A 25,215-nucleotide genomic window follows, 5' to 3' on the forward strand; every position below is an offset into this window, starting at 1 on the left:
TTGCTGCTATATACTCAGATTCTGTGGTAGATAGAGCTACAATTGGTTGAAGTGTTGATTTCCAACTAACCGTGTTCCCGTATAACGTAAAAACATATCCGGTTTGTGATCTTCTTTTATCTTTATCTCCAGCAAAATCAGAATCCACGTATCCAAACACCTTTTCATCACATTCATTCCATTTGTCACTGTAATTCAACCCAACTTCGTAAGACCCTCTTAGATATCTCAAGATCCACTTCACAGCATGCCAATGTTCACGCCCCGGATTGGACATATATCTACTGATTAAGATTGAAGCATATGCAATGTCAGGCCGAGTGCTAACCATTGCATACATTATGCTGCATGTGGCACTAGAATATGGGATTTTCTTCATATCATATATTTCATCCTCAAACTTAGGACTTTGTTCAGCTGACAATTTGAAGTGTGCACCGATAGGAGTAATTACTGGTTTGGAATTCAACATATTGAATCTGTTGAGAACTTTAGAAATGTATCCTTGTTGCGTGATGTGAAGCAACCCCCTTTCCCTGTCTCTACATATCTCCATTCCCAGAATTTTTGAGGCTTGACCCAATTCTTTCATCTCGAACTCAGAGCTCAGCAGATCCTTTAAAGAGTCCATTTCCATCACACTATTGCTTGCAATTAGCATATCATCCACATACAAGGCGAGGTATATTCTGGTGTTATCTTTCTGTCTTTTATGATAGAAGCAACTATCATAACAACTTCTTAGATATCCATTATTGACCATACATGTGTCGAACCTCAAGTACCATTGTCTAGATGATTGTTTGAGCCCATATAAGGATCTTTTGAGGAGACAAGCCCTGTTTTCATCTCCTGCCTTCACATATCCTTCCGGCTGTGACATATATATTGTCTCTTCTAGTTCACCATGTAAAAACGCTGTTTTTACGTCCATTTGCTCCAGCTCAAAGTCATGGAATGCCACCATAGAGAGTAGGACTCGGAGGGATGTGTGTTTTACCACGGGTGAAAATATTTCATTGAAGTTGACTCCCTCTCGTTGAGTGTAACTTTTGGCTACTAATCTAGCTTTGTATCTTGCCCTTTCAACTCCGGGAATCTCTTCTTTAACCTTATAGATCCATTTGCATCCGATTAACTTTTGGTTATCAGGCTTGTCCACAAGAATCCAAGTATTATTCTTGTGTAGGGATTTAATCTCCTCATCCATTGCTGACTGCCACTGCTCACTTTCATTACCATTCACAGCTTCTCTATAGGTGCTAGGCTCATTATTTATGGATGTAACAGCGGCAGACAATGCTTGGGCAGATATATCAGCATATCCATACTTGACAGGTGGTCTAATCTCCCTTCTTTTTCTGTCCCTGACCAGCTGGTACTGACTCAAACTCGGTTGGTCCTCAGAATGTGAAGTTTCAAATATTTGTTCATGTTCAAGTTTCACTCCTTGTTTTTGTTCCATCTCACATTCAGATTCCTCACCTTCAATGGGATGATCATTTTGTTGCTCCTTATTATATATCATCGTCACAGGATCTGTGTTCATCATTTCTTGCTCATTGAATATCACATCTCTGCTTATGATCACTTTTGAGTTGTTTTCATCATTGAGCCAACATCTATAACCCTTCACACCATCTGGATAACCTAAGAACACACATTTCTTAGATCTAGGTTCCAATTTTCCTTCTTTAACATGGACATAGGCTGGACAACCGAAAATTCTTAGATTTGTATAGTCAACTTGTCTTCCTGTCCAGACCTCTTCTGGTGGCTTGAAATTTAGTGCTGTGGACGGTGACCTGTTTATTATGTGGACAGCAGTAGCAACGGCCTCCCCCCAAAAGTGTTGCCCAAGGTCTGCAAAATTCAACATACATCTAACTTTGTCTAGGATGGTTCGATTCATCCTTTCAGCAACTCCATTCTGTTGTGGAGTGTGTCTCACTGTTTTGTGTCTTGCAATCCCAGAGTCTTTACAGAATTGAGTGAACTCCTCACTCAAATATTCCAGCCCATTATCAGTCCTGAGCCTTTTAATCCTCTTCCCAGTTTGATTTTCAATTAGGAACTTCCACTGTTTAAATGTTTTGAATGCATCACTTGTGTGTTTCAACATATAGACCCATACCTTTCTGGAGTAGTCGTCCACAAAAGTGATGAAGTAACTCGCCCCACCCAAAGTTTTCACTGAGGTAGGGCCCCATATATCAGAGTGAATATAATCAACTGTGCCTCTGGTGTTATGGTTTCCAGTGTTGAACCTTACACGAGTTTGTTTCCCAAAGACGCAATGTTCACAAAAATCCATTTTATGAACATAATCTTCACCAAAAACGCCTTGTCTATTTAGTTCATCGATCCCCCTCTGGCTGATGTGTCCTAGTCTTAAATGCCACAGTCTGGTCATGTCGTTCCTTGTCTCAGAGAGTAGATTGTTCATGAGTGGGACAGTGTTACCTTGTAGGATGTACAAGCCGTTTCTCTTTATGCCCTTCATTTTCACCAGTGCACCTGATGTTACCTTTAGGACTCCATCTTCGGCTTTGTATGAGTAGCCTTTAGCATCTAGGCTTCCAAGTGATATCAAGTTTCTCTTGAGGCCAGGAACATATCTAACCTCTGAAAGTGTTATGCAAGATCCATCTGTCATTCTAAGCTTTATGGAGCCTATACCAGTCACCTTGCATTCAGCATTATTGCCCATGATCACTTCCCCCCATCACATTCCTTGAAAGCTTCAAACCACTCTCTGTTTGGGGTCATATGAAATGTGCATCCCGAGTCCATGATCCAATCATTTTCCACTCGATCACTTGTGACGGCCAACACATCTGAGTTTTCATAGCCATCAGAGACCATGGCTTCATCTGTAGAATCTGTTTTCTTTGTCTTCCCCTTCTTTTTCCATTCGAGACAGTCTCTTTTGAAATGTCCTTCCTTATGACAAGCATAGCATTTCAACTGTGTCCTGGATTTTGATCTGCTTCTACCCTTTCTTCTATCGTTATTGTGATCCCTCCTTTCGTGTCTTCCTCTTGTGAACAATGCTTCAGGATCTCCTTCCTCCTTTGATGTCCTGCCATTAATTTTTTTGGACTTAAGAGCAGTCTGTACTTCATCCAAAGATAGACTTTCTCGAGCATATTTCATTGTGTCAACAAAGATTGAGTAAGTCTTGGGCAATGAAATCAAAACCAATATCGCCTTGTCTTCATCTTCTATTTTTATATCAAGATTCTCCAAGGAGATAACTATTTTGTTGAATTCATCCAGGTTATCCTCAATTGACATGTCCTCTATCATTTTGAATCCGAACAATTTACCTTTCAGATGGATTCGATTGAAAGGTATTTGTCATGTATAATTGTTCAAGCTTGAGCCATACCCCTGCAGCCGTGGATTCTTTATCCACCTCACGAAGAACACGATCACCAAGATGTAGGATAATTGAACTGTAAGCTTGTTCCAAGATATCCGCCCTTTCCTCGGAGCTTAGATTTAACGGTAATTTCTCTTCTCCCTCAAGAGCTTTAGCAACTTTCATTTGTACCAAGATTGCTCTCATCCTCTTTCTCCAGATTGAGAAATCCGTCTTCCCATCAAATCTTTTAATATCTATCTTGGTTACCCCCATTCGGGACATCTTCGTGGAATCCTAAGCCTGGAGCTCTGATACCAGTTTGTTGTGAAACAATCACGGAATTTATCGATCAAGATGAATCCAAGAACTCAATTACACACAAAGATGAANAAGTCAAGATGAAGATTGATAGGATGCTCAGTTGGCTAAGTAGAGGATTAGCTGTTAGAAAAGTGGTTAGACACTTGACTTGTATATATGTGGGGCTGATGTGAATAAATGAGATCAGTCTCCTTCGGTTTTCTTTTCTTCCAGCTTGCACATGCATTTGTTTTTTCTTCTTCTTGACAGAAGCTTTCCTTGTAAATTCGTTCTTGAGAATTCTAATAAGATCCTTTGCTCCTGGTTCGAAAGTGGACGTAGGCTATTAGCCGAACCACTATATATCTTGTGTCTCTGATTTTATACAGTGGTGCGATTGATTCATCTTTGTGTGTAATTGAGTTCTTGGATTCATCTTGATCGATAAATTCCGTGATTGTTTCACAACAAACTGGTATCAGAGCTCCAGGCTTAGGATTCCACGAAGATGTCCCGAATGGGGGTAACCAAGATAGATATTAAAAGATTTGATGGGAAGACGGATTTCTCAATCTGGAGAAAGAGGATGAGAGCAATCTTGGTACAAATGAAAGTTGCTAAAGCTCTTGAGGGAGAAGAGAAATTACCGTTAAATCTAAGCTCCGAGGAAAGGGCGGATATCTTGGAACAAGCTTACAGTTCAATTATCCTACATCTTGGTGATCGTGTTCTTCGTGAGGTGGATAAAGAATCCACGGCTGCAGGGGTATGGCTCAAGCTTGAACAATTATACATGACAAATACCTTTCAATCGAATCCATCTGAAAGGTAAATTGTTCGGATTCAAAATGACAGAGGACATGTCAATTGAGGATAACCTGGATGAATTCAACAAAATAGTTATCTCCTTGGAGAATCTTGATATAAAAATAGAAGATGAAGACAAGGCGATATTGGTTTTGAATTCATTGCCCAAGACTTACTCAATCTTTGTTGACACAATGAAATATGCTCGAGAAAGTCTATCTTTGGATGAAGTACAGNTTAATAGTATTATAACTCATTTTGAGTTATTTTTTGTCTAATAAAAAAAACATAATTATATTTGATTATATATATTTTGTTCAGATTTTAAATTTTGATAAATATTGCTTTATTATTATTTATATGCATATTTAATATCTTTTGAATTTAGAATATATTATTTATTATATTATATTGTTATTTTTGATATAACGGTTTTCAGTTCGATCGGTTGATCCGTTTTTTTTAAGATAGATCGGTCGATCATACATCTTGTTATGAAAACATTGGTCAAAATCCTATTAAAAAAATTATTAGGTTTATATCATTTTATCTATTATTTGACTTGAAATATATAAAAAATTATTATTAAATATACTTTTATGATAAGCCTCAATTATATATGCTTAATCTTATCTTCAGCACTATGTCACATTTCGTATTTTATAGAACTTTGGTATATGGTTTAGCTGATTACAATTGAAATTAAAAATAATTTATGCATCCCTCCTTAGCATGCCTACAATTATGTTGGGATGGTGAACAGTCATGGTGTAGAAATAATTTTTTTTTCTTTTAATATTTTTTATTATTATTAATTTTGATTAAATGAAGGACATATTTCAAATAAATCTTCAAATCTTAGTATAATTTAGATTTTGCTTCATTCCCATCAAAAGTTAGTTTAAGCTTTCTACTTTATTTAAAAATTCTCAAAATCATCATTGAACCTACTTTTCGTTACATGACGTTGTTACACCTATTGAGTTTACCCAAAGAGATAGGGCTACGCAAGGTTTTTAGCATATATAAAATGAATATGATGGTTTTTAAACATATATTATAAGGAAATACTATAATAAATTTTTAAGGAAATACTTTCCTACAAATGTTCAAAAGGTACATGCAAGAAATGAACCTAGGAGATTAGTGTTCAAAGCACCATGTGATCAAAAAATCATGGTCCAACGACTAAGAGATGAATTTACATAAAATTGTTAATTTAATTTCGCAGCAAACGTTGTGATGAAAGAAAACTTCTCCACCCAAAAATAAGAATTCCAAAAGGTTTAGAAAAACAATTATCCAAATTAGAACATAGCAAAACCTCCAATTAGAGCAATGAAATTTCTAAAGATAGCTTTAAAACATAAAGATATAGAGCTTGAATCCAAGGTATCTCTAGAAAATGTCAAGAAAAATCTTAAAAAAAAACTACAATGAGAACCCCTTGACATGGTGTGAAAGATATCAGCTCAATGACGATCTTAAAATAAAAGAAGACAAAGAATATGTGTTTGTCAGATGCAAGCCTATCCTGATGAACATCGTTGATCAGAAAAAAATGCAGGCTATCATCAAGTAGCACTTGAACCTTGTTTTAATCAAAATTGTGATATCACCATACAGCAACTCAAGTTTTATGGTAAAAAATCATGGGGAGATCAAAAATACAAACGTAGGTTAGTAATTAATTACGAAAAAATTGATAAAATAATGGAAGTTTATGGGTATTTATGCCTATTAGAGATCATTTAGTCAGTTTTATATGCAATTCTAAAATGTTCTCTAAGTTTTATTGCAAGTATGCATTCTATCAGATCGAATGGAGGAATAAAATAAGAAATTTACAGTTTTCTTTACACCACAAGATCATTATATTTGAAAAGTATTACCAATGAGAATGACTAATTCACCCTTGATATTTCAAAGAAAAATGGATAATTTATTTAAAGATTATCTTGATTTTATTTTTGTCTATTTTGATGATATTTTGATTGCATCTAAAAATATAGATGAACATATTCTAAATTTTCTAAAAAAGAAGAACTAGTTTTATCTGAAAAATTCAGTCATCGCTACCAGGAAGATTGAATTTCTTGGTGTAGAAATTGACGAGTCAAAAATAATTCTGCAGGAACACATTGTAGAAAAGTACATAAATTTTCGGATAAACTCGAAGAAAAAAGACAACTTCAAAGTTTCTTATGAGTTGATAATTTTGCTAGAATATTCATCAAGAATATAGAAAAACATAAGAATGTTTTCAGTCAATTACTAAAAAAGATGCAAGATTCTTACGGACAGAAGAACACACCAGATGACTTAGCCAACTAAAATAAATTTGTAAGAAACTTCCAAAGATGGCTATTACTAAAGATGAAGATGATCTAGTATTATACATAGATTCAAGCGATCATTGGTGAGCAGCGGTTCTAACAAAGCTCACAATAAAATGAGAACAACCATGCAGATAATGCAGTAGATTATTCTCAGATGTATAGGCCGTACGATGACATATTAACAAGAAAAAAATTATGCAGTAAAAAAGAACTTTGAAAAATATTCTTTGTTCATACTTGCTAAGAAATTTACATTAAAAGTTGATAATACACACGCTAATCTTTTTTGAAAAATAAAATTGAATCTAAACCAGAGAATGATAGATTATTAAGATGGAAAGCTTTATATCAAAATTATATTTCTTATAGTGTTATTAAATCTCATTAGAATGTTCTTGTAAATTTTCTAACAAGAGATGTACATCACTGATGTAGAACTCATCGTGAAAATGCAAATACATTTGAAGGAAAACCTTGAAATGCTTCTAACGAGTTTAACATGCTTGTCATACATATAGAAGTTGCGTATTGGCTACAACAAGTTATAAGAGAACATTATCTGATCGATTCACATGATGTTCATAGTCTTGCACTCAATTGTGATCGGTATTGTAAAAGCCTATCCTCTGGGTTATTGAGAAACAATTGATTTCTCAAAATCAGAGTTTTCAAGTACATAGCTCTACATCTAGAGCATGGGATTCAAGTACCCTCAACACAAATTCTAACTTGGGATCATCTTTATATGCAAGAAAAAAATTGAAGCTTCGTATTCTTATCTTGAATCATCAAGACAACTATTCACCTCGTGGATCGAAGAGGGAGAGATCAACATTAGACCTGAAACAGACAAGGGATAATATAAGGCTTGTACTAATGAGTTCATAGTTTCTCTATTTCAGCTATATCAGCAGACTGGAAGAAATTAAAATTAGAGCAGGATTTAACTCAACCACGGGTCGGGTTGTCATAGTAGGAAAATATCCAAAGATTTGGATGAAACCCAATTCCCATCATAAGGAGGTCAAATCATGATATGAATTTGGGGCTCTTGCCTTGATCTACACCATATCATCCAGTTTCTCGGAGATACCTGCACTACCAAAATGGATTCAGGAAACAGTTCATGATATATGGGCGAAAAATGACTATTTTTTTTTATATGAAATATCCTTGAGCAATACTTATTTAATGCATCACCAGAACCAGCTGAGAAAGGCTAGCACGAGGCTTTCCATTTCATCAAGATCATGAGGTCAAATATTAATGTTCAGAAATTAATCAAAGATCCTCCAATAAATTAAATTCCCATTATTGCTTCACTTATTGAAGATGACTTCTCAATTAGAAGAACACGAGGAATATGGGTATGTCTCATATAGATGGACAAAATCAAGTTTCCATTCAAATTCTACCAGAATTAAGTTAATGAATATTTTCTGTTAAATACTATGACAAGAAAAATTACAGATTTTGCAGAATAAATATTTGAAAAAAAAATCTTCTGTAGAACAACAAGCTATCTGGAAGTAAATATTCTCGCCTAAAATTCTGCAGCATGACTCACATTGGAAGATGGACATAACAAATATGCTCGAAATTTCCAAACTAGAAAGAGACAGAATTCGGGAAGGGTTTTCGTCCGAGATCTGACCGAAATACTTTGCAAAGACAAGACCAAATGGCAAGTGACCAAACAAGATGGTCTTCCTTGGTGACCACAAAAAAAAAAAAAAAAAGATTCCCAAAAAATTAATAGTCATATGATTCAACCACTCTATTAGTAGAAGATAGTACCACTCAACCACTACCAAGAGCGACAAAAAACGAAAAAAGGTCACTTCACAAGTTGGGAGCAATAATTCGCAACAACTGGCAAGCGATATTATAAAGATATCAACCAAGTCTGAAGATCGGATTTCAAATTCAAGGACCTCTATATATATCAAGACAGAAAGAAGCTGAAAACATCAACCATTCTCTTCAATTTTCTTCAAAATAAATATTATTATTTAGTTTCAATTTATATGTATTGTGTTTCAGGCTATGATAAGTAGCTAAACAAGTTATATCCTAATTTACATGAGGTTATTATCATAATAATAAATATTATGTATGAATTAAAATTTTAGGTTTATGCCCTTCTCTTGTCTATTTACAAATTAAATTTGTTACTTCACACTTTGATGTAGGAAACAAAACATGGATGTGCTATGTGTTGTTGCAAAAATTTAAGACATAAACCATCGATTGCGATTATGTAATTAAATTATGAGAAGTAGTCTGTAACAGATACAACCCAGCAACATTCTAATCAAAAGTTAAAAGTTTTAGTTTACTTTATGAAAGAATGATGTGCTAGAAAATTGAGATTTATCAAATTTTATATTACAACGGGACAAACATTGTTAATAAAAGAATTATTTTAGTTCAATTAAAACTGAAGGATGAAATCGAGAATTAACCGAAAATATGATGACCAAATTGGGTATTATCCTTAAAAATTTATAATGTATTTAATAATATTAATGGATTAATATAATATAAAAAATAATAATAAAGGTTTTGGTATTTAAAAAAGAGGTTTATGTACCAAACTCGTGTGAAATATAAAAATATATAAAAAAAATCTCACTTTTATCATGTGAAATATAAAAAAATCACATTTTTATCGTGTGAAAATTTAATAGATACTCCAGACCTTAATTTTTTTATAAAATTTGTATGAACACCCATCCTCACACCACCTAAAATAAGATGAACTGAAGTATTTTGATGATATCTTATAAAATAATGATTAAAATGATTAGCAGACAAAAAGGTTAAAAATAAAATTTAAATTTATACAAGTCATATTTCAGGCTAGTTATACTGGTTCAGACGTTATCTATGATAACCAGACGTTTGAATATCGAGATAGATGAACAGATACAGTAACCGACAGTGTCCGGTTAGCTTAGATAACGTTCGAATTAATCTAACCGGTTTTACATATGACTTGTAGCAAATCGAGTTTTTTTTTCTAATCTTTTTGTCCACTAATCATTTGGATTATTAATTTTTAAGATATTATCAAAATATTTTAACTCACGAGATTTTCATGTGGCACAAAAATGTTCGTTCAACTTTTATAAAATATTAAAATCTAATATATCTATTTAAATTTTCGTACGAGACAATGTATATTTTCGATATTTTACGCTGGGTTTGGTGCAAATAAGGTAGGAATATGAGCAAGAAAATAATATTAAGTAATTACCATCAATGAAGGTAATTAACTTATAATAAAACTTTAACCAAATTCCAGCATTTACAGCTCACACCTCTTCGTCTCCTTCTCACCTTTCTTCTTCGCCTCTCTCTCTAAACACAGAATATGCAGAGGCAATCACTGGGCTCGCCATCGTCGAAGCTTCACCACGGAGGAATAATACTACTGAAAGATGATACCTCTTCTTCTACATCTCCAACAAACGACGCTTTATCTGGAGGAGGCGGATTGGTTGTAGTTGAGGAAGAAGAAGAAAAGGTTAAGAAACTGAAAATGAAGCCGGCGGAAATCTACATTCATTTCATACCAATGCTCACTCTTCTCTGCCTTCTAGTTCTCTACCTTTCTTCTCACAAACCTTCTCAGATCGGTAACTCATACGCATTTTATGTGTATATATCTCGTAATTTCTTCCTAATTGTTTTTTATAACGAGTTTCTCTTTCTGGGTTTAGATTTAGCAGAGTTCGCTGTGTACAAGCATTTATCCGATTCTGGAGGTTTGTATGCGATTAGCCTTCTTTTTCCAGTGAAATCTCGGTAAATAATTTCTGGGTTTGATTTCATTGGACAGATTCAAGCGAAGATATTCAGAAATTTCATCAAACCGTAGATATTAAACAAGGGGCGGTATCGTGGAAGAACCGGCGTTCTCTCCGGCTCAAAATGGCTGACGTATAGGCTTATTTTATTTTCGGGTTCCATCTTATCTTTTCTTTTTTCTAATCTTTTCACTATTTTTTTGGGTTCTGTCGCAGTCTGTATCTATAGGTGTCTCTATAGTCTCTCACACGCAAACGTACATAACAATACACAAAAAAACCTTAACCGTCGGTGGGGTTGGCACGTGTGAGCTTAAGATGTGGCCTATGGGAATATTGGAATTTATTCACACGTGTGTAACATAGAGTTATTTGGGATTTAAAAATAAAAGAAAAACAATTTATTGCGTCATTTTGTAGACTAATTTATCCTACTGTAACAAAATATACGTGTAACGAGACCATCAGATTATGTCATTTTCATTTAATAATGTATGAATTTAATATTTTATTTATTGTTTTATTGTATAAACAAGAAAATTATAATAAAATTCATAAATTTTCAAATCCAGAATATAATTGGTTTTGTAAAGTAAATTTTCTATATAATTTTCTTGAGTTATATTTGTATATACTTATTTTTGCAATATTAAAAAATGATACATGCGATAAAGCACATAATTTCATTTGGAAATTTATGTAAAATTAATATATTTTAAATGTTTTTTGTTTTTATTATTATTTCAATTTTTTTTTAAATTTGTTAGTGATTTTTTTTAGTTTTAGCAGTTATGGATTTTTGTGGTATGATTGAAGCAATTTTGTAATAACAAAACATTTGTGAAGTTTTTTAAGACTCTAGAAGTGACGACTTATTGAGATTTNTTTCACTCAAAATCAGTATATGTTATATAATATTTTTTAAACATAATTAATAAAAATGATATTTGTGTAATTGAAATAATACTTTAAATGAGAGTGTTGTTTATGTATTATTATTATTTTAGGTCAAATATTATTACAATAAATTTAGGCGACTGATGGTTTGGTGTCATTCTTAGAAAAAAAAAAAGAAGTCATTCTTAGAAAAAAAAAAGAAGTCATTCGTATACATGATGTGATTTATGATTATTATTTTTAATTATAATTTTAAAAAAAATGAAAAAAATGATGCAGTACAATTCGGTTAAGACGATTGTAATGGTTAGTAAAAAAAAAAAAATTGATTAACCATTGAGTCAATCGCTAGATCGATCCTATAAGGTAAACTAGGAACACCCAACCTACACCTGCCAAATTTATAAAATTAAATATTCACTTTTAAAAATTAAATAGTTCGATGGTTGAAACTAAAATATAATTATTATACTTCCAAATGGTCCACAATTTTTTATACTACGAAGTACAGCTAAATTATGTGATGTCTATAGGGATTAATGTTTATCTCTATGTGTAAATAAATAGAGATTTATTTAGAGATTTATTTCCCAGTGATTATTTTAATAAATTCGATCGGATCTCAATTATGATAAAATCGAGTCGCTCTTAAACGTAGTAAATTGACTTGTTTTGCTTTTGTAATTTGAGATATAATTACGATTTATTGTCTTATATTGTGTTGTTTGATAAATTAGAAGTTCTTGACAATTATATATGTTGGAATATAATAATTGTCAATGTGAGCAGAACAATTGACACATGAGAGTTGAAATTGTTATACAATTTAAAATATCCGAGTTACATCGTTATCACCAGCTATAATTTTTATTAAAATGTCAAAGACTTGATCCTACAATTGACAGCAGAGTCAAAATTGCGTGTTTGATTCACTCGTATATTGCATTGAATATAATTATTGAGATGATGATTATTATGTTATGATAATTACTATTATGAAAAGAACGGTCGAAATGTAATGATTAATTGTCCTACCATAGTTATTTAGATATAATTTTTGATAAAATGAGAAATATTAGGGGTTAAGATGACTCGATATTATTATTATTATTATTATTATTATTATTATTATTATTTGAAAGCGCTTTGATGGGATATTGCGCTGATATCCATTTAATGATGCGGCCCCCAATGAAGGATAATTGGTGGAAACAGCCGGAATCCGACCGTTGGGGTCATCTACGCTTTAATTATAAAATTTATTACAGTGCATAAATGAGTCTTATTACTTTTTAAATACCCAAATATCTTTAAACTTGTATATATAACGTAACCAGTAAAGCAGATCGAGGTCTTGGTCCAATGATTTCATCGAAATTTTTTATGTATTGAATCAAGTTCGAATCTTCTCCACTCTTAGATTAGGATAATAATAATAATAATAATGTAACCCAGCAAAGATTAAATAATATAATATTTAACTTGTGCAATTGTTGACATACTATATCATAATTCTTCAACCACTCAACCTCACGTTGTTTGGACTCTTTTTAGCCATATTAGATGTTACATCATAAGATGGTCAGCCAATATGATGTGAATGATTTCTCTTATTTTCCATAAATATAGTTCTCCATAACTGTTGGTGTTGTAAGAAATACAAATATGAAACTATCTAGAAGTTGTCCTAGGAAATGTAAAAGCAAACTTTGAAACAAGAATGAGCTAGAAAGTAAGTCAATGCTAGAGCTGGGCTCTATCTATTTAAGATGAATTTGTCTCCACGCACAATGCTTATAGAATTCGCCCAACACACACTGCTTAATTAGGAACACAACAAGACTTGTATTTAACGATAAGAGCATTCCAAATCACATAATTTGACACACTTTTAAGAAGTTTTTTTTAACTTTTTGTATGAATGAACAAATTATATGTAAACATATGCAGTGAATGAAAATGTATGTGTATTTTCGAGTTTTTAATAATCTAATTCTATTTCATTGTGAGGTAGTGATCTATTTATAAGGGTATTATATGTGTTTTATAGAAGTATTTTCTGTAATTGCAAGGCCTATGACTCAACTAACGTAAAAATATTGACGTTTTGTGTGGACTGGTGAATGTGAGTCAAGTTTTCAGACCAGAGAATGAAGGATTCATGATATATGCAATGGATGCGACACAGGAAAAAAAGGTTGAAAGTTATAGATATTCATGTGGTAGAGGATTTTCTTAATGTACTTTCCTACGAAATTCCAGGCTTGCCGCATCAAAGATAAATAGATTTCCCTATTGAGTTGATGTAAGGGACAAATCCTATTTCTAGAGCACCGTACCGTTTGCCTCCAATGGAGTTGAAAGAACTCAATAAACAATTACAGGACTTACTGAAGAAAAGCTACATCGGACCAAAAATGTCACATTGGGGAGCTCCAGTATTGTTTGTAAAGAATAAAGACAGAACGATGAGGATGTGAATCGATTATCGACAATTGAATACAACTACTGTGAAGAATAAGTATCCTCTGCCACGTATCGATGACTTGTTTGATCAATTGCAGGGTACATCCGTGTATTACAAGACCGGTCTTCGTTCTGGATATCATCAGTTTAGAGTCCGAGAGGAAGATGTTCCTAAAACTGCATTTCAAGCACGTTATGGAATTATGAATTCTTAGTCATGTCTTTGATTAATGCACCAACGGTTTTTATGGATTTGATGAACTATGTTTTTCGAGAATTTATAGACAAATTTGTTATGTCTTTATTGATGATATTCTGATTTATTTAAAAACAAAGTAGAAGCATCGAGAACATTTGAGACTAGTCCTTCAGACACTCAGAACAGAGTAATTATATTCCAAAGTTTTTAAGTGTGAATTTTGGTTGGACAAAGTAGTATTTTTGTGTCATGTTATATCCGCTCAGTGGATCCATTAAAATTGAAGTTGTTATCAGTTGGCTGAAACCAACAAATGTTTCTAAAATTCGTAATTTTTTGGGATTGGAAGGGTATTATAGATGTTTTAGTGAAAGATTTTCTATAATTGCAAGGTCTATGACTCAACTAATGTAAAAATATCGACGTTTTGTGTGGACTACTAAATGTGAATCGAGTTTTCAGACTTTGAAGGAAAAGTTGATAACAGCTCCAGTGTTAGCTTTACCTTCAGCTCAGGTGGATTTGTTGTGTGTATAGATGATTCTCTAAATGGACTGGGTTGTGTTTAATGTAAAATGGACGAGTTATTGCATATGCTTCTCATCAGTTAAAGTCACATGACGCCCGATACCCAGTTTATGATTTACAGTTGGTTGCCTTTGTGTTTGCCTTGAAAATATGGTGTCATTATCTGTACGGTAAAAATTTTGTAATTTATTCTGATCACAAGAGTCTTAAATATCTTTTCACACAGTCTGACTTGAATATGAGAGAATGTCAATGGATGGAGTTACTTAGGACTTTGATTGTGAGATTCAGTATCAACCAGGGAAAATGAATTTAGTTGTAGATGCCTTTAGCAGAAAAGTTCAGAATGATATGCTGACATCTCTGAATATTTCTAAAGTCCACGAGCACTTGGGAACTTCAAGATGGAGTTATCAGACCAGTGGAGATTACTCTGTAGTTTCGTCTATGCAAGTCGAGCCACATATAATATCAAGCATTATACCAGCACAGAGAACTGATCCGCACATTCATAGATTGAAAGAATTGACTCAGACAAATAAGTTCAATGTTTTCTCAAATGTAGTTTGTGCTTTAATGGGAGACTTCTGGTTTCTAATTTGATAGATATGAAAGAAGATATACTACGTAAAGTACATTGCAGTCGACATATCATTCATCCAAGAAATCAAAAGATGTATCATACCTTGAGAGCTCGTTATTGGTGGGAAAGTATGGAGAAGGAAATTTTTTATTTTATAGCTAAATTTTTAAAATGCCATCAGGTTAAAACTGAGAGAATGGGATCTGACGGTATGTTACATAGTCTTGAAGTACCACAGTGGAATTGGGAGGACATTGTTATGGATTTCGTGACACAACTACCTCGTTTCAATCGTGGTTGTGATGAAATTGGGTAATTGTTGATAGATTGTCTAAATAAGCTCATTTTATTCTTTATGATCATACTTGTACTTCTAAGAAAATGGCAAAATTATACATTGATCATATGGTGAGACTGCATGGTGTTCCAATAACCATAATATTAGACTATGATCCAAGGTTTACTTCGAATTTTTGGAGTAGTTTGCAATCAGCTTTGGGTTCAAAGTTAGCTGTGAGCACTGTTTATCTCCCCCAAACAAATGGTCAGTTAGAAAGAACCAGATATGTTACGAGTAGTTGTAATGAATTTCAGTGGTGGTTGGCAAGAATCTTTGTCTCTGGTCGGTTGGAGTTGCCCTAGTCATTGTCTTTCATCCACGATGTGTTTAAAGTGTCTATGTTGCGCAAGTATGAGCCCGATCCGTCTCATGTGATTCAGCCTGATGATGTTGAACTTGATCCAGCTCTATCATATATTGAACATCTTGTTTGCAATCTAGATGACAATAATAATGTTATTCGTAATAAAATTATACTATTTGTTCGAGTTCCGTGGTCTAGGCATAAAGTAGAAGAATCAACTTTTCCGCCCAGGAAAAGTGGTTTATGAATTCAGAACAGTCGTCCTTGAGTATTTTTTATTTATAGATATTTAAAATTTTAGGTATATCTTACTTATAGAGAGGTCGTGTCAAAATTTTTATAGGTCTGATGTCCATTTTAAAATATTTTAAACTATTTTCACTGCATATTTAAATTAATAAATATTGTTAGATAATTAATTGCAATTATAATAACTGAGCCTCGCATGGAATACAAAAATCATCTCCCAAGTTGCAACGACTTGTGTTTATGATAGGAGCACTCCAAATCACAAAATTGGACGAACTTTGCTTTTGAAGTTTATGCATAAATGAAAGAAAATTATATGTAATAATATGTAGTGGACAAAAATGTATGTGTGTTTTCGAGTTTCTGATAGTATAATCTTATTCTATTATGAGGTAGATGTCTATTTATACTTCTTCAGGGAGTGGAAAAGTTTATTCGCAATTGGTTGTGTCCCTAGGCTAAGATTCAATCTAATATGTAATATCTTGATATGCAGGTGTATATTTCACCTCATTTGGAAAGGCACAATCATTGAATCATGTCTCTTAGTCAGATTCAATCTAGTGCATTCATTTGAATTGGACGATTTTGATCGCATCTCTTTAGGATGATCATAACCTTTGGATCCAATCTTAGATCTCAACCTCCGATCTTGATCTCACGGTCTAGATTTCATGTCATTGATCTAAATTAATCTATATACTTATAATAGTGAAATTTGGTGTGGATTATAAGCTGCGAATTTCCATGGAATGAGACATGGAGATACTTATTGATGCTGGAAGGATCTTTGTTTTGTGTGTAAATAATAAGAACATCGAACATTGTGGGGGTATGTATCACTTTCCCCAACTTGGAATTATTATATTATTTTATCATACATACTAATTATATATCATACTTGCAATAAAATTCAACACGAAAATAATTGTAAATTATACGTAAAATTCAATATATATCTCCCAATCCTATTCACAAAATAAATAAATAAATAAACTCAACACGAAAATAATTGTAAATTTACATAAAATCCAAACATCTTTGGGGATTGATAAGGACTATCCTCTTATTATTTATTTACATATATAATATAATTTAGATATGAATCATCGGTGCTTATTTTGATTTGAAGCATCGTGCACACTTATGTAAACACCGATGATGTATATTAACTTATTCGATTTGATAAAACATAAAAAATTGCTTATTCAATAGGTGAGTAATACATCAACGATACTCATATAAATATGCACAATAGATGTGCATCGTATCGTAATCATATATATTAAACTAAGGAACATGTATGAGCCACACAAACAGAGCAGATTCGTTTATTAATTTGTGGGGGTGTCAGTGTCACCTAAGTCAATTGATTTAAGGTTACTTTGAGATGTCAAGCGTGATAGGTAATGCGTGATATGTCAAAGCAATAAAATAGGTATCATGTAACGGATAAATATGCATCATATGAGTGTATATATTACGCTTGAATATCTCAATAAGTACATCACGTACCTATAGTTGTACGCTAAGTAAACTGAAGATAATAATAATTAGTCAGCATTTCTATGAAATTCTATCTATTCTTTGAATTGGAAGACATATATAAAATATATAACTTTTTTTTTTATAATGATGAACCTATAGTCGTACGCTAGGTAAACTTTCATACTAACACAACTGCATGAAAACCATGCACCCCCTTCTATAAATACTTACCTCGCATTCTAAATTCAAGACACACCATCCGCAATTTAATGACCAAAATATTTATTTGAATGAATTACTAATTAAGACATGATTAAAATTTTGTTAATGGAACATCATTAAAAAATTGATTACTTGAGGATCAACATGTTGGGAACCTCGGAATTTAAAATGGATCACCAAATATACTTCAGATTACATTATCCCGGGAAATCCAACTAAATTAAATGAACATTTTTGCTTCTCATATAGCTTTGAAATTATGACATATGGCAGATAAGATTGAATTCAGATATTCTGACCTAGTCCAGGTGCAACCTATAAATGGAAGTTGATTTCATTTATTTCATACACCACTTTCCCTCAGTTTCTCTCTATCGAGTTTTAGCCATATAACTTAGTTTATTAGCCAATTTTTAGGATAGTTTAGTGTCGTAAAGCTTCGGAGCCAGTGTAGACTTGAGGAAAGGTCGGTGAACCGGGACACACAAATCAAGACGTCATCAGTGAACTGACGACAGATGAGAGTATAATCATAAAGTCTTAAATAGTTACTTAAGGAAAATTATGAAGAACTTTGAAGCATGTTTATTAATTCTTGATCTTGCTTGATATTGATTTTAATATGTTGGTATTGTCTAAATTTAGACGAGTATGCTTTTTGTCAGATTGTTTTATTGAGGTACGTGATGTACTGATTGAGATATTCTAGCGTAGTATATACACTTATATGATGCATATTTATCTGTTGCATGATATCTGTTTTATTGCTTTGACATATTACGCATTACATATCACACTTGATATCTTTCCCTAAACTAATAATTCGTTTATTAGTTACAATTAATTTAGGGAAAAAATCTTTCCCTAAAACACATTTCTTGCTCTGGCTAGAGACTCCTTGCACTGTTAACTCATCAGATCACATATGATATATGAAGTTTCTCCTACGTATTTCGAAACTACATCCAACCTCGCCACCTGATGACCCTCAATGGAGTTTGTAACGGATCAAAATTCATGGTAGTACGTAGCCCCTAGTGAGTTTCATGATCTTATGTTGCGAAGCAAACCTCATGCTACTTATTGTATATTCAAGAACTTTATATATGCAGCTTACATGAGTATACAAATAAAGCATAATGTCATAATTGGATAAAATCGTAATATATTATTAAAATAAACATCGTTTTACATTAGAGTCAATAAAAGCTCAAGCCACAAGTTGGCTTGTTGGACACCTACTCTAACACTATCCTCATATGTTTCGAGGTCCATCTGGAGAACATCGTTACGAGAAGTGTCTCCCCATTTCTCCCATGCGATCTTCTAAGAAGCCTGCTGCTTCTTAGGCTAGATATAGGAGGGTCTTACTCACTTTAGCCTGAGGCCCACCATGGTGAAGGCCAACAAAAGAAATTGTGTGCGCTGATGTAAAGCCTGTGGTGGATGTAGACGATCGAGAACATATGAGAAATATTAACTCGGAAACCAGAAAAAGAAGTTTCAGTAATTCGATTTGCAATGTGATAACTTGTTTGGGGAAGGTTTAATAAAGGTTTGCTTGTTTAAAAATTGTGTACTTGGTGGATTATAATGTGGTGACAAATTTTTGAGTCATCAATAATTATTTTTTAAAAATAAAATATTAATAAAAATAACAAAATTGAAATTAACAGTAATATTATTTATATGATAACAAATTTTTTATGATAATTAATAAATCATCAATACTTATTATTTTTATTATTTGATAATTGTAGGACCGAGCGCTTGTCGCTTTACCAAAAGTTATAGCTAGTGGTAATGGTGAAACTCAAATATTTTAAATCGCACAGCAGCTCAAGCATCATGGTTCAATCGCTCTTCCAACAAAGACAATTAAGAAGTTGAAAATAGATCTACACTAATGCACAAATCATGCAACTCTCAAAAACTTCCATTCAATTCTTGGTTCCACTTAGTGATTTTGGTATCACATAGTAATTCTTGATATTTATATTCCAAATAATAAGAATCCATTTTGAGAGTAGTTACTTTTTTCATCCATATTGTTGAGGACCAAATAATCTTGGTCCATCTTTCTATAACCTGTTGAAAAAGGTTTATACTCTGTTTATACAAATATTTATAGAACGTTTTTATAAAAAAAAATTTACAAAATTTTTTTAAAATGTTTTAAAAGTTATTTGAAGAATAATATTCATTTGAACAACTATTTTATAAAACTTTTTTATAATTAAAAAAGTGTTGAAACAACTTTATATATTACTCTAAAATATTAAAAAATAAATCTTACTAATTCTTTAAAAACTATACTTAGAGAACATTTTTAAAAAAAAAAATTTTTAATAAAAATCTTGTCGAAAAATATACTTTAAAATTTTCACTTATAAAATTTTAAAAATATTTTAAGTACTTATTCAAACATAACCTTGTTATTCTATGAATTTTAGGCATTTTGATCCTCATACTAATATATGATTGAAAATAAATGAAAGAGACATTAAAACGATATAGTTATCCTATACAGAAAAGTATCCAATTTTGGTTGGTTTTATCAAATAATTAATTTCCAAGACTATTTAAACTTTTATAAATTGAATTATCCTTTTGATAAATCGCAAATAAAATGGACTAAAAAATTTAAAGTACAACCATCAGGGATTAAAAAGTGTAATTATTCCTGACCAAAAGATTTCTTGTGGGTTTTAAATTGTGACATCGAATTTGATGGAAAGATCTTTACATATTGGATAAACATGTAATAAAAAAAGGTTCCACCATTGCTAGCAATTGATGGCACAGGCTGGCCCCTAATGATTTCACGTGCCTTCTATTCTACTCTTTTTTTGTTAATTTCTTATACAGCGTGTAACGTCACAATTTTGAATATTATTCAAAAAATTAGTTAATAAAATTTAAATTAATTTTTAAAAAAATAACAATATAGTGGTATTATTATGTGATTGTGTAACAGGTGGAGCGTTTGTTTAGGATGAGAAAAGATGTATTCTAAAATGAATTTTGATTTGATTTGTTGAATTGTTGGATATTCATTAGTTCCAACTTCATCCTCATCTTGATGTATTTCGGGCTAGTGATCAATCACCGGCTTGACTTCTTCAACGGTGTGATTTTGTGCATATTCTTCATATGGCTGGACTTGCTTCAGGGACGGATTCTAGCCGTTCTTCTTAAATCTATCTCATGATCAATGTTAGAATCAAAGTTAGTAGCATCCAATCTATTAATTAAATAGTGTATGTTGCTACTATTACTATTATCATGACAAATAGAAGATTCTTCAAAAACCACATGCACAGATTCTTCAACGATTGGACTTCTATAATTAACTCTATAAACTTTACTAATCGAAGAATAACCTAATACCACACCAACATCAGATTTAGCATAAAAGGCGGTTAGACGTGTTTTACCATTATTGTGAATGAAACATTACAACCAAATATGAGAATATATCATACTTCCGGCCGTTTACCTGTCCAGATCTCATAGGGAGTCTTTCTATTATTCTTGCTAATCATTGAAGCAGGGTCAGGAACGACGAATCTATTTATGATAAATAGATTCATTTTTCAATTTCGTTATTACGAATAGTTCCTACAAAGGATCGGTCAGAGTGGGGATAGCATTTCTCTTCTGCATGTCCATGGAGTTTTGAAAAATCCAAAGATAAATGATGGTATCCAATATCAGTCAGCCATAAATATTCGTGACCCAGGATTTTATTTTGTCATCAATCTAATCCCGTTCAAGTTTTTTACTTTTTCTTATCAATGAATATATATCTTTACTTGTATGACTTAGATGTCTTGTATTTCTCGAAAAAGTGATTCGATTGATAGGATTTGGTATGATATCGATGATATGATGACCATCTAATTCTCGGAAAGGATCGGTTGAAATCTGTTATGTGTATGGCATACAATATTGACAACTTCTACCCAAAACTCTTAAAGATATCAGATTCAGCTAGAATGATTCGAGCCGCTTCTTTGAATGTTTTGTTTCTTCTCTTAGTAACACCATTTTTTTCAAGTGATCTTGCAACTGAAAGATCATGCTTAATATCATTATCTACATGATAGGTTGAAAGGACTCTGTCGGTGAACTTATTGCCTCTATCATTCCTTATCCTATTCACCATTGTGGTTTTCCCAGTTTGTAATCTTCTTAATAGAATGATAAGCTGGGCAGTAGTATGATCTCTAGAACTCGGAAAGATTACCCAATAAAACTTTAAACATCATCAACAATCACCAGGGTGTACTTCTTTCGTTTAGGCTCATCACGGGTATAGGAGAAAATAGATCCATGTGTAAGAGTTCCGAACATCAAGCAGTTGAGGTAATTCTTTTGTTCTTGATTGTTGATCTAACCTATTTACTAACGTCAATGCATAACAAACCTTATCTTTGGTAAAATCAATGTTAGACAACCTCGAGACTAGTTTTTGCTTGCTAAGATTGGCAAATGATTTGAAATTCAAATGATTGAGCCGTTTATGCCAAAGCATGTTCTTATGTTCATGCAATGCAACAAAAAATATAGGAGCAATAAGTTAATGATTGATTGCACATAGATGTCACCAAAGAATTGTTATTTCCCTATGATTTAGGAGGATACATGTTAGAAGAATTGTTATGGAAGGTCCTTGTAGTTTGTCGGAGAAAGAAGATAGATTCTTGAAGACATCGATTGGAAGAGTTTGAGTAGGTTCGTCTTCTGGTGACTTGCAGAAATGAGATCGATATAATGAATAACAATATCTGATCTATCAAATCAATTCCAAGTTATTTTATAAGTGTTCTATTCTCTTAGTCAAGTTAGCATAAAGTACAAGTGCGTTTGTGAAATTCAACTGAGTAACCACTGTCACAAAGTCTTCTTATACTGATCAAGTTGTAGCAGAAATTTTCAACTAATAGAACATCTCTAATTATGATTTTGTCAAGGTAATATTACCCTTACCCACAACCTTCCCTTTGAGATGTCACCGAAGGTAATTCTTGAACTTTTTTTGATCAATGACTTCGTACAATAGATTGAAGTCACCGGTCATTGTCTAGAACATCCACTGTCCAAAAAGCAGGTAGATTCTTTAAGCATTTTCTTCTTTAGTACCTGCAATGATTGAAATAAGCTTTTAGTACCCAAATCTAGTTGGGTCCTAAACAGATTATCCCTTTTGGACCCATACTTCAATTAGCTTAACTGACTTATTAGTGTGTATATCCAAAAGAGTACGAGCTTGTGCATAAACCAGTGAGGTTTTGTATGTGTTCTCTCTCACCAGAAATATTGTTTAGGAGTTTCATCCTTACCATTCAGTCTATATATCTTTTGAACATGTCAATAGTTGTGGTAACGGCTAGAATTTCCCTTCATAGAGTGATGTCCAGTTGGACTTGGTTTTCTGCGAGACAAGTTCGAGCCGTTGTGAACGACTTGACCTTGTCTGCTTTTTAACCATGTTCGGTTAGACTTAGAACTCTCTGGTTCGATATAGCCTAGACCACGGTGCCCCTATTCTCAAAATTTACATTCTGGCTATGTCAAACTTTAGGCTGATCATGTTCATATATCGTGATAGATCTGAAAAAATTTATCATTTTAAACTTGTCTTTGTCTAGACATGAATGAATTTTTACCCCAGACGTATTACATTCATCGTTGTCAAACCCTAGCCCAATTCTATCACTCGCTGATTTTTTCAACTCGTGCTTGCTCTCGATAAAGGTAGAAAACTTGATTCAATAATTAACTAGAAGTGTCAATTGTTTATTTTCATTTAAATTTTCTTGGAACATTCTTCGAATATCATCATTTTTAGCCTCTAGCACACTAATTTTTACTTTCAGATTGTCAACTTCCTTTCACTGCGATCATCTAGAGTTGGTAAACTTATCTGTTAGCTTTTTATCTTTTGCCTTGGCGTCGTCAAATAATTGCGAGAGTTTTTTAAACTCATCTACATATCATGCAGTGCCATGACAAGATCCTCTCGTGTAAATTCATTAGAGTCAAAATGAAATATCATGTCATCGGTAGTTTCTAGCTCATTTTATGTGGTCTCCAGCTCGATATTTGCCATGAAACATTGGACCTTCTCATGATCACTCTCGCTAGTAGATGTCTCTGAACTTGATCGTTTTGAGTTTGAGTAGGCCCATTTGTTTCCTCAGCAAAAAAGTACTCTTTGATATCTCTTATTCTTGAAAGATCTCTTGCCATCTATGAACCGCCTCATGTCGAGTGGCTTCTTATCGTCCTTATTTGGCTTGTTGCAATTTGCAACGAAATGGACTTTCTTTCCGCAATTAAAACAATCTTGATCATTATCTTGTTCCTTTTAATGATAAGAATTTATTGATTGATTTTCCTTCAGAAATTTTCCAAATTTCTTAACAAATAAGGACATAGCCTCATTGCTTATCTGATCAGTAGATTTTCTGCTAGAAGCTTCTTCATTGGCTGTTGAAATTGGAGTTGTGATGACTAGAGCTTTGGTTGGTTGTGAAGTGGATGTCTCCTCTTCTGTCCAGTTCCTCAGCTCAAACTCGTAGGCTTTAAGATTAGCAAACAAGTCGTGCAGCTCGAGTTTGTTGAGATCATTGGACTCCCTCATAGCCACCGTCTTTACATCTCATTATCTGGGAAGTGTTCTTATAACCTTTAAGGCAATTTCACGGTTATAGTATTCTTTACCAAGAGAAGTTAGTTCAATACTGATACTACTAAATCGTTCATAAAACTCATTAAGAGTCTCGCCGGGCTTCATATTGGTATTATCAAATTTCTGGATTGAAACGGTCAGCTTGTTCTCCTTGGTTTGAATGTTGCCTTCGCAAAGTTGGGTCAGCTTCTGCCAAATTTCTTTGGCTGTCGTATAGGTCTTTATCTTACTGAACATGTTCTTGTCTAAGGTCTTGTAAAGAATATCATTGGCCATGTTGACAAAGTCTGCTTTCTTCTTGTCATCGACAATCCATTATGACTGGTGCTTCTCGACCATTTGTAGTGCACTCTCGGTCAATGCAACTGATGTATTTGCTTTCAAGATCTTTATCGGACCGTCAGCAATGACATATACATGCCATCATCTTGAGCTACTAAACGTGTCTACATTCAAAATTTTCAATTGTCGTAGTCTTCTTTGGAAAAAATTGGAATCTTTTTTAAAAAAATGTCATTTTAGAATATAGTTATCAAAGTTCAAGAAAAATCATATTTGATACCACTTGTTTAGATTTGATTAGAGTTTATAGGGGGTCAATAAACTATTTTAAAAAT

The 25,215-nt window shown here is 32.9% G+C and overlaps 1 protein-coding gene across 2 annotated transcripts; it reads left to right on the forward strand.

Annotated features, from left to right (window-relative positions):
- The first annotated feature begins 10,108 nt into the window (after nucleotides 1-10,108).
- On the forward strand, nucleotides 10,109-11,140 carry LOC140988213 (uncharacterized). Of its 2 annotated transcripts, none has more exons than XM_073457207.1 (3): nucleotides 10,109-10,454; nucleotides 10,548-10,583; nucleotides 10,658-11,140. In XM_073457207.1, the coding sequence occupies exons 1-3, from the start codon at nucleotides 10,190-10,192 to the stop codon at nucleotides 10,762-10,764; spliced, it is 408 nt and encodes a 135-aa protein (XP_073313308.1). In that variant the 5' UTR covers nucleotides 10,109-10,189; the 3' UTR covers nucleotides 10,765-11,140. The 2 variants fall into 2 exon arrangements, with proteins under 2 accessions (XP_073313308.1, XP_073313307.1); XM_073457206.1 differs by having other exon boundaries at nucleotides 10,114-10,454; nucleotides 10,539-10,583.
- The last annotated feature ends 14,075 nt before the right edge of the window (nucleotides 11,141-25,215 follow it).

Source organism: Primulina huaijiensis, chromosome 11 (assembly GCF_012295235.1).
Source record: "Primulina huaijiensis isolate GDHJ02 chromosome 11, ASM1229523v2, whole genome shotgun sequence".
Classification (NCBI taxonomy): domain Eukaryota; kingdom Viridiplantae; phylum Streptophyta; class Magnoliopsida; order Lamiales; family Gesneriaceae; genus Primulina; species Primulina huaijiensis.

What these genes read in the sequence shown, in the direction of transcription:
- LOC140988213 (XM_073457206.1), top strand. Translation starts at nt 10,190, where the DNA reads ATGCAGAGGCAATCACTGGGCTCGCCATCGTCGAAGCTTCACCACGGA. An exon ending in TCACAAACCTTCTCAGATCG is followed by an intron (nt 10,455 to 10,538) that starts GTAACTCATACG and finishes TTCTGGGTTTAG; the next exon opens with ATTTAGCAGAGTTCGCTGTG. An exon ending in GCATTTATCCGATTCTGGAG is followed by an intron (nt 10,584 to 10,657) that starts GTTTGTATGCGA and finishes TTCATTGGACAG; the next exon opens with ATTCAAGCGAAGATATTCAG.